This window comes from Asparagus officinalis, chromosome 1 (genome assembly GCF_001876935.1).
Source record: "Asparagus officinalis chromosome 1, Aspof.V1, whole genome shotgun sequence".
Lineage (NCBI taxonomy): Eukaryota > Viridiplantae > Streptophyta > Magnoliopsida > Asparagales > Asparagaceae > Asparagus > Asparagus officinalis.
Window position 1 is genome coordinate 27273346 of NC_033794.1, and position 10351 is coordinate 27283696.

The window sequence follows — 10351 nt, forward strand, 5'->3', positions numbered from 1 at the left end:
ATAAGAACACAGTTCTATTACTCCACTCAAGCTCAAGTTCATCAACAGACTTGATCGTCGGAGGTACCACGAGGGAAACAAGCCGCACCCTCTCACGATTCTTACGTGTGCAGGTCATTTCTTGTTTGTGCAGAAGGATCGGGAATTCCATTCTAACGATCGGGCATAAAATCGGAGGAGTTGGCCCCACCTGTCATCCTCTCCCTCTTCGTCATGAGTGCAAAGATCTGAACTGCATCCCTCGGCGAAAAGACCTCATCGGCTGTGTGATATGAGACATCAACAGTATCAATTATAACACAAAAAGACCCGAAACATATGCTTTAATTCTTTTCAATATATTGTATTATTTTTTTCAACTTCTACTCCGCATCGATATAAACTTGTTGAAGTATTAATTGTATTTGAAATGAATTTAATAAAGTACTCAACAACTCTTGTGTTCACACGTTGCTATGCTGTTGTTTGCTTCGATTTTAAACTTTTAGAAACTGTATTAATGTAATCATAAAATGAAATATAAAATTCAAATAAAAAATGAAAAATTATACTATTAAACAATTGTTTTGTTTACCCGTCGCTGTATCTCATCGCTGACTTCTATAAGGCTCAGAGCACCGGTATGTTGTTTAATTATTATGCTTTGGTCCCATCGAGGATATTACTTGCAAAATACTTAAATTAAGCGAGAGCTTTGTTACAGGGACCCAAAATATGGGACCAATAAAGGGGACAAGTGAGATGTCCCCCTCCTATTGGATAATGAGTTGGTCATCATTAATGATAGCCAACTCATTATCCAATAGGAGGGGAACACCTCACTTGTCCCCTTTATTGGTCCCATATTTTAGGTCCTTAAAGAATTTTTCATTAAGCGAACTTAAGGTGGGGACAGTCGTTAAGAAAGGATCACAGTGCAATAATCTAAATAGAGAATCTGAAGCCGACTCGCGTCGCCAAGTGCCGGCACAAGATGACAGAACACAAGACAACGCACAAAATACAAAAACGCTGTTTGTCTCGCGCGTGATGCATCACGCAAGTTTGTGGGAGTTCGGTGGGACCACGTCACGTGGGTCCCACCGAACTCCCCACAAACTTGCGTGATGGCATCACGCGCGAGACAAATAAGCACAGCTCCACAAAATAAAAGCTACAGAAACCAATTTATCCGCGCAACTCTTTATCATGATAATAATAAGGTTCTGATCTCCTCTAACACGTTTCCAGTAATGGAGTCTCAATCTACTGGACCTCGCGGCCTTCCTCTTCGCTTCCCTCTCCTTCCTCTACCTCGCCACCACAGGCCGGCGAAACCTCCGCCGGGCCCCCGCGCCCTCCATCCTCGGGTACCTCCCTTTCTCCGCCCGAACTCCACACCCCACTTCTCCGCCCTCTCTAAAACCTACGGCCCCATCTTCCGCCTCGCCTCGGCTCCAAGCTCGCCGTGGTCGTCTCGTCCCCGTCCCTCGCCCGCGAGGTTCTCCGCGACAACGGACGCCGTCCTTGCCAAGCGCGACGTTCCTCTGCCGCCCCGCGTCATCGCCTACGGGCGGCTCTGACATCGTGTGACTGGCCCGGCGGCCCCGTCTGGCGCATGCTCCGCCGCGTCTGTGTGCAGCGGATGCTATCCCCCGCCACGCTTGACTCGTGTATCACTGCGCCGCCGCGAGGTGCGGTCCACGGTCAGCCACCTCCGGCAGTCCGCTGGGAAGCCCGTTGATGTCGGCGCCCTCGTCTTTTTATCGGTAACGAAAGAATAGCGGGTTGAACAAACTTGAATTCTCTATTTATTTTCGTTGTTTAATTAATTAATACGAGCTGCACACCGAAACTAATCGAAAACATATAGTACCCAAAAATCATAAATGATCACAAGGATGACTGTACTTTTCTAGGCTTCTTTGTGGATTGATCCCCGGAACGAGTTCTACTGTTTGCAGATAGATCCACTGAAAAGGGTCCAAGAAAAGAAAACTTGGCAACAATTGAACTACAATGGCAACAACAATAAAACATTACGCCGTGAGGATTTTGATCCTGCAAACCTGGTTGATTATTGTCTTGTTTTTTCTGCAAATCTGGTAGGTAATCAACGTGATCACGAGCATGCTTTGGGGAGGAACGGTAGGTGAAGGAAATAGGAATGATTCAGTGGGAAGTGAGTTCCGGGAGCTAGTCGGTGAGATAACGGAGTTGCTCGGAAAACCGAACTTGTCGGATTTTTTCCCAGCTATGGAGAGGTTTGATTTGCAGGGGATTCAGAAAAGGATGAAGGGGCTGCTGGAGAGGTTTGATAGGATGTTCGCGAGGATAATCGAGGAGAAGAGGACGGAGGGCGGGGAGAAGGAAGGAGCCAAGGATATGTTAGAGTTTATGCTGAAGCTGCAGGAGGAGGAGGCTGAGGGGAACGTGGCTTTTACTATGACTCATGTCAAGGCTCTTCTAATGGTAAGCTGAGGATAAATTTTCCAGGAAATTAAAAAAATCACAGGTATAGCCATCCTCGTGAACAGTTTTTTCCTATTTCGATCATATTCCCGTTCTATTGTAAAACAGGACATGGTCGTTGGAGGGACGGATACTACATCAAACACGGTGGAATGGGCACTGGCCGAGATGATGAACAAACCTGAAACCCTGAGAAGAGCTCAAGAAGAACTCGAACATGTTGTAGGCAAGAACGGCATCGTCGAGGAATCCCACCTTCCAGAGCTGCACTACTTGCACCTCGTAATAAAAGAAGTCCTCCGTTTACACCCAGCACTCCCTCTGATGGTCCCGCACTGCCCGAGCAAACCTTGCACCGTTGGAGGCTACACAATCCCGGAAGGCTCTAGAGTTTTCATCAACGTCTGGGCTATTCATCGCGACCCTTCGATTTGGGAGAATCCGTCAGAATTCAAGCCTGAGAGGTTTTCGGATACGAGCAGGAAGTGGGATTTCAGTGGAAACGACTTCAGTTATTTTCCGTTTGGGTCGGGGAGAAGGATTTGTGCAGGGATTGCGATGGCTGAGAGAATGAGTTCATATACTTTAGCCTCTCTTTTGCATAGTTTTGAATGGAAGTTGCCTGAGGATGCGGGGCTTGATCTAACTGAAAAGTTTGGGATTGTTATGAAGAAGGCTAAGCCTCTGATTGCGATACCCACACCAAGGTTAGATAACCTTGATCTTTATTCTTAGATGCGTTTAAATGTTCAAAATAAAAGTTTGCGTCCTTTATGACTGTTATACATTTTGATTTCCATGATGTAGTTGCGATCTTATTCGAAAGAAACGTATCCTTTGTAATCATTTTATTTGGAAAGAAGGCATATTATTAATCTTTTTGTAGAAATTTGGTACTGTTTTTGTTTCTAAAAGTCTGGTATAATTTTTCAAGAAGGCCAAGTCATTGATTGCGATACCCAATCCAAAGGGGAGAGGGGCTAAAGGGGCCTTGGCCCCACATTGAGAAATAGAAGGAAAACAAGAGGGGTGAAGAGAAACCACTGGATGGATGAAGGAAGGAATGGAGAAGGATGACGAGTTTGCTGGGTTTTTGGAGTTGAAGGCTGAGAAATGAAAGGAAGCGGGTAAAGGGATCCATCTCTTCTTTGGTTGTTTGGTGTTCCAGGACTCTTCCCCTTTTTGTCATTTCTTACTAGAGAAAAGGAGCAGGAACACATGGGTAGCTGTTTAGGGGAATTCATGGGTTTAGTTTCTTTTATTTTGTGTGGTGCTTATGGGTGCTAGATCGTATATGTATTCGAGAAAATATTCATAACCGTATCCGTTAGGATACGGATATGGTTACTCAAATCTATAAACGATAGGGTATGGTTACGGATATGGTTTTGTAATGAAATATCCGTATCCGTATTCGAAATATCTGAATACATATTAGTCGTACTTTTACCATAGTTTCGATTCTTAGATTATGGATTTGTGGTTAATTTTGACAATCAAGATGTCTAATCTTAGCTTTTCAATTACAATGAACATATTAACGAACTCTTTTGTATCACAGTTGTTAGACCCTAGAGGGAGGGTGATTAGGGTCTTATGCTAATCTAATCCCGATTAAATTCCAATTAAAATTATGCAGATCAATTTGTTCTAGCAAGAGATAGATATGAATAAGAACGATAAGAAAAAGCACAAATAAAAATATACGCTAAGCAAGCACAAACACAAGATATGTTTACAAGGTTCGGTCCTCACGACCTACGTCCCCGCTTCTCACCTCGAGGAGATATCCACTATCACAATCCGGTTTGGAAGCCGGAACTTCTACACACTCGGTTTACAAGATCACCGAAAACTCTCACACTACACAATCACTAATCAATCACACTTTACACACTAAGTGTAGGAACCTAGCCCGTGTCCTCCTCCTCAAGTGCTCGGATGCAACCTCTCCCTAGGTTCGTCAACCGATGCCACTCCTATTGGATTCGACCCCGTCTCTCGTCTCACACTTCGCTCGGTGTACAAGTGTATTACAAGTGATACTCACAAATAAATATTAAATACAATGGTTTGTTCTCAATAACAAATGAGAACGCAAATGAAGCTCACACTCACTAAATCACACTCCACAACCCACACTATATAGTATGAAGATATTAAGCTCAATATGTGTGTGTGATAACAGTGAATAAAAATAATACAACTCAATAAATATAGCTAAGATATGAAAATTAAGTGGAAAGCTATATGTAAAGATGAGTTAGAGAAAACTTCTCCATAGACAAGAAGAACAGTGGATGATGAGATTAAAAATCATCTTCTTATAGTAGGAAAACTTCTTTTGAAAACAGACTGATAAAATCAGCTTAAACAGCTCTTTTAAACACACTTAAGATTTTGTTAAACACAAAACTTAGATCTAGTGAAAGAGAGCAGCAATGGGGTATTTATACCCACTCAAAAACTCAGCAAAAACCAACTTGAAATAACCAAAAAGGCCCCAGAGAACCGTTGTAAAAATAGCCGTTAAAAAGCAACGATGACATCGGCGGTCGACCGGTCGACCGCGAACAATAAAAAGGCAGACTAAGAAAATTTGTTCATGGCGGTCGACCGTGGCGGTCGACCGCAAACTGGCACAGTCTGAAAACCTGTTTTTGGGCTGATTTTGAAAATACTTTAAAAATAGCAAATCAATTCCAAAAATAATAAAACTTTGGAAAAAGTTTTTAAATGATAAAATGAACATGTTAGAAAAGGAATTTTGGAAAAATAATTTTCGTTTGCAAAAACACACTGTTTTTGAAAAGTGTTCGTAAAACCTGTATTTTATGAATATGAAAATTTTGATATGACTTATAACCATGCAAATATATATCATGCATATATTATATGTATATAATAAAGTATGAATGAGCTGTTATATATATATAATAGAGTATGAAAGAGCTGTAAACATGAAATAAGAGATATTGTAACAACGTTTGATGAAAAATCATTTATATGATAGAAAACGTCAAAAATCGTGTTAAGTGTACATATATTGAGCTTAAATATAAACATACAATATATGTAAGTAAACTACTCTTATACCTAGGTAACTCCACACATATGAACTTGAATCTTTAACGCTTGATTGTCGTGTGTTGAAATACCTGTAAAGAGAAACATAAAAACAAAACTAGAGAATATATTAGCGATAAATTGTTTGACAAATCATCATCAAAACTATAGGGTCAACAACAGCAACTATGTTTTTCTCAATACTATCTAGTTTTCTCATACGTACTTTGTATCTACATGCATATCCGCTTATATATCCACATGTCTATCCGTAACCGTATCCGATTTTAGTGGATATGGATATAAATTTTCCTTACCGAGGTATATCCGTATTCTTATCCATATCCGAGATGAGTAAACGGATATAAATATCGTAAGCATCATATTCGAGCCGTATCCGGACCGAATATAGCCCTAGTGGTGGTTGGTGAATGTAGAGTGAAACAATTAAATGAGCACACATGCTTAAAATGTTTTATTCTCATCACAGACCCACTACAGTAAACCCAATCACAACTCTTTATTGTGCATCTAATACTATTCTCATTCTAAAAGTGTTAAGGGTGTTAAAAATTTTCTTCCAATAATAACCTCAATAAAATACCAATTGACAACAAATATATAGCAACTTCACTATTCTGCCAACTAGAAAAAAGAAGAACCTAAGAACTTTATAAGGCCAAGATGGACCCCCCCGGGGGTGGGGGGTGGGGGGGGCGGCTTCAAAGGGGTGACTTTTAACTCTCAATAATAATACCAGTTCACAATTAATCTATGTCATCAAGCCAATAGTTATTTATTATCATGTTAAAAGTTGCATTCACCCGAATGTCTTATTCTCCCTTCCCATTACAGTTACCAAAGCTATTCAATCACTTATGTATTTATTTGTCATGTTAAAAATAAAAATTGTTCCTACGATAGTTACAAATAGCTCATTATTTCAGTTTAACCTATTGCGTGTACTAACCAACAAAATATGAAAGAGCGACCTTTTGGTCACCTTACTTTGTGTGTAATAATGCCATGAAACCTCTTCAGTTTGTTAAGTAAATGATAATCCATATAAGTGCAATGTTTATCCCAAATATTTCATTTACACCTATTTACACCTATCAATGATAAATAATTATTAATGAAAATTTCAGTTTAGAACTCTAAACATGTAATTCTTCTTAATTTCTTGTGTGGTATGCTCTCAATTCAAACATATTCATCTCCTCCATTTCATAATTATTGGAACCTGTTGGGGGCAAAGTCAGGCCCTCACGTCGCGGAAGCGATATCACCTGAGAGAGAGCCATTGCTTCTATTTTCATGAAAGCTTAAGTCAACCTCTATATTCCCGTTTCACAAAGGAAACAAGAATAGAAGTGAAATATCTCAACAAAGTGAGATATACACTCTTCCTCTCATCAGTTCTAGGATGAATTGTCGAGGGAATCTACAAGCAATAGCAAACACCCAGAAAATAGTAAGACATGAGATTTACGTGGTTCGGCAAACTTGTCTACGTCCACGGGAGGGGTGAAGGAAGATTCCACTATGAGGAGAACACCCACGACTTGTACAATCCACAAGCTCGTCTCAAAGAAGAAGATTTGATTTCTCTCTCTCAAGATCTCTTATTTTCTCTCCTTAAGTCTACTTGAAAAACTCTCTGTTTGCAACCGACTAAACCCCTGTATTTTTCTCCTCACACAAAACCCTAGGAAGAAAAAACACGTTGGTATTTATAGCAAACACCGCCAGCCCAATTACCCACTGCACACAGATTTTCGAGTGGGCCCGAACTGCTGCTCCCGTGTGTAAATGAGAATATAGAGGTTGGCTTGAGCTTTTGTGAAAATACAAGCAAGGGCTCTCTCTCAGGTGATATTGCTTTCGCGACGTGAGGACGTGACTCTACGCCCAACAGAACCACCAATCTATAAGTACAACCTTTCACTTCTACAACCTTTCACTTTTTCCCCTCTTACCAATCTCTCCTCAACCATAAAAAAGAAGTCTCTAAAATTAAGTTCTTGCTCTTATAATTTCTCTCATTTCCACTCGCACAATAGTTCATGGTCTCTTTTACTGCCAATCAACCCCACTCAAGGATGATGATGCTAGCCATTATTTACTGGAGTGCGATGCTGCAACCAAAGGTGGCAATTTATGACCCGACCTATGTTTGGTTCAGAAATTATTTTTATTGATGAATTCATTATAACTTTGGGCATTACAATAAGTTCAAAAGAAATAGTCTTTTTATAACTCTTACAAAGTTACAATCTCCTCAAACAAACGCAACGGACGTTTATCTTCCGCTGCTTGCGTGGAATCTTTGCCTATGACATGGATATTGATATCCGTGGACCACCAAACGATCAGATCGATCCGGGGCTTCGTTGATTCGCGAAGGAATCAATAAACCGAAGCAATTATCGCGGCAACAGCTAGATAACTACTCTTCTCGAGATCACCCAATGGGGTAATCTCAAGGAAAAGAACCAGGAATTGTGGATCTGACGAACTCTTCTTTTTTTGTGCTGAAGAACTCAATTCGATCTCCTCCTCTCTTCTGAAATTCATGCTCCTTCAGTCTTCAATTCAGTAGGACTTCGCCGACGCTCGAGAATTCCAGATCTGTGCAAATGAAGACCATAGGGATGTATTTATAGGCTTCAGGAGCCCTGTTTTTGGATAAGAATGAATGGTTTGCTCTTATCCTCAGTTATAACCACTTTATCACATTCTTGGATGATATTAGTGTTGGGTCCTTTTGTTTTGATGATGTTTAACAAACAATTTATAACTAATGTTATTTGTCTAGTATTTGTGTTTTGTATTTATTCAAGATAAACAATATGTTGGAGGATGGATGGAATCGAGCATTCACAATCATATCCAATGGAGGTTGGCGGAATAGTGGTTGAAGCCTTGCAATTCAAGTTGAAGATCCAAGTTCAAGTTTCATCCGCAAGTTTACCAAGTCGAACTCATTGAAAACCTTCATCAAACTTGGGTATTTTAGTTTATGTTTTATATTATGTGTGTTAAGTACTCTAAGCTCAATAGCATATACACACACATTTTAGTTTAGGTTTTGAAGGCATTAACAATTTGTTGGATTCTCTTACACTTAATACAGTACTGAGTATCAATAAAAGCAAAAGCAGAATTTTTTTCAGTAAAGGATGTAGAAATAAAGATGTTCTAAGTTCTATTATGGGAATATCAAGTGGGTCTCTACCTATAAAATATTTGGGTTTACCTTTATCATTCAATTATCCTAAAGCTAAGGATTTTCTTCCACTTATTGATAAAGTTAGGAATAAGATTGAGGGCTAGATGACATACTCTTTATCATTTGCAGGGAGGCTTGAACTCATCAAATCAGTTCTATTTAGTATCATTGCTTATCGGTATTTTGTTTATAAATTCCCCAACTCTATTGTTCACAGTTTGGAGTCAATTTTTGCTAACTTTCTATGGAAAGGTAAGCTACATGCTATCAACTGGAAGGATATTTGTCGTCCAAAACAAGAAGGTGGATTTGGATTGAGAAAATTAGATGATCTCTGTCATGCTGCTGCCCTAAAATTGATATGGAGACTACTTACTACTACTACTACTCTATGGACTAATTGGATGAATGTCAGATATGTCAGGGGAGGAAATATTTGGGATGCACCAGCTCATGTAATGGACTCTGGTACTTGGAAGCATTTATCAGGTCTTAAATCAAAAGCAATGTGTTGCATAAGGAAAACTATTGGTAATGGTGAAACAACTTCTCTATGGTTTGATCCATGGATACTTGAAGGCAGACTTTCAGATATTCTACATCAAATAAACCCACATCTCACAGGCACAGAAAATTGGTCAGTTGCTCACATAATTCAAAACTCTCAATGACATGTTGTATTACCATGTCTTATCCCAATAATGCAGTCTATCTCAAATATTCAAATATCTGGTCAAGAAGATCACTGGTTTTGGCTACCAAATGCAAATGAGAAATTTACTTTTGCTTCAGCATGGGATCAAGTAAGAACCTCCTACTCAAATTTTGAACTTTACAATGTGGTTTGGTTTCCTTCCTCAAACCCTAAGATGGCTTGTTGCTTGATTAAAAGTTTATATAATAGATTGGCTACTAGGGACAGACTGTCCAGATTTGGAATCACCTCTGCTGATGAGTGTGTTCTCTGTTCTGGTGGGATTGAGTCTAGAGATCATCTATTTTTTCAATGTCCCTTTTCAGCATATATCTGGAAACTCTGCAAACTCAAGCTACAGATTGATGCTATGGTCATAAATGACCTAAGAACTGAAGCACTAAAAATCCAATCTAAGTTCAAAATGAAAGACAAAACTTATAAACTGTCCAGAATGGCTTTAAGTGCATCTGTTTGGCATATTTGGCAAGAAAGGAATAGACGTATATTTCATGCTCAACAGATGCACAAGTTGATGGTGTTTAGGCGACTCTACGAGGATATCAATGCATTGCTTAGAACCTGCACATGGAAGATTGGTAATAAGATTATCCTTGCTAATTGGGAATCCGCTAAGCATTGTAATTAATTTCTTTCATTCCAGTGTTTTAGAGCTATATTGATTTGTATTAGGATCTGTACTTGTTTTATGTTTGGCTTTGGGTCAATCAGGTTTTCTCTCTAGGTTCTTTAGTTGAGGGTGACGGCTAGGGTCCTCTCCCCTCTCTAAAGCTTCTTATGTTAGAATCCTGAGTAGCCTAGCCAATTCTGTTATGTATATATACACAAGTTTTGGTTTTATAGTTTACAAGTTTATATAAATATGAAACATATATTATTGTTTACAT

The 10351-nt window shown here is 39.5% G+C and overlaps 2 protein-coding genes across 2 annotated transcripts; both read left to right on the forward strand.

The window, feature by feature from the left end:
- LOC109821928 (flavonoid 3',5'-hydroxylase 1-like) lies at positions 1755 to 3299 on the forward strand. The gene is made up of 2 exons (XM_020388088.1): positions 1755 to 2451; positions 2560 to 3299. Exons 1-2 carry the CDS (start codon positions 2110 to 2112, stop codon positions 3184 to 3186), a joined length of 969 nt encoding a protein of 322 aa, XP_020243677.1. The 5' UTR covers positions 1755 to 2109; the 3' UTR covers positions 3187 to 3299.
- LOC109832542 lies at positions 9451 to 10092 on the forward strand. The gene has a single exon (XM_020399887.1). The coding sequence runs from the start codon at positions 9451 to 9453 to the stop codon at positions 10090 to 10092; it is 642 nt and encodes a 213-aa protein (XP_020255476.1).

Excerpts from the sequence above, each read along its gene's own strand:
- LOC109821928 (XM_020388088.1), top strand. The coding sequence starts at position 2,110 with ATGCTTTGGGGAGGAACGGTAGGTGAAGGAAATAGGAATGATTCAGTG. Across the intron at positions 2,452-2,559 it reads ATGTCAAGGCTCTTCTAATG|GACATGGTCGTTGGAGGGAC; the intron begins GTAAGCTGAGGA and ends ATTGTAAAACAG.
- LOC109832542 (XM_020399887.1), top strand. The coding sequence starts at position 9,451 with ATGCAGTCTATCTCAAATATTCAAATATCTGGTCAAGAAGATCACTGG.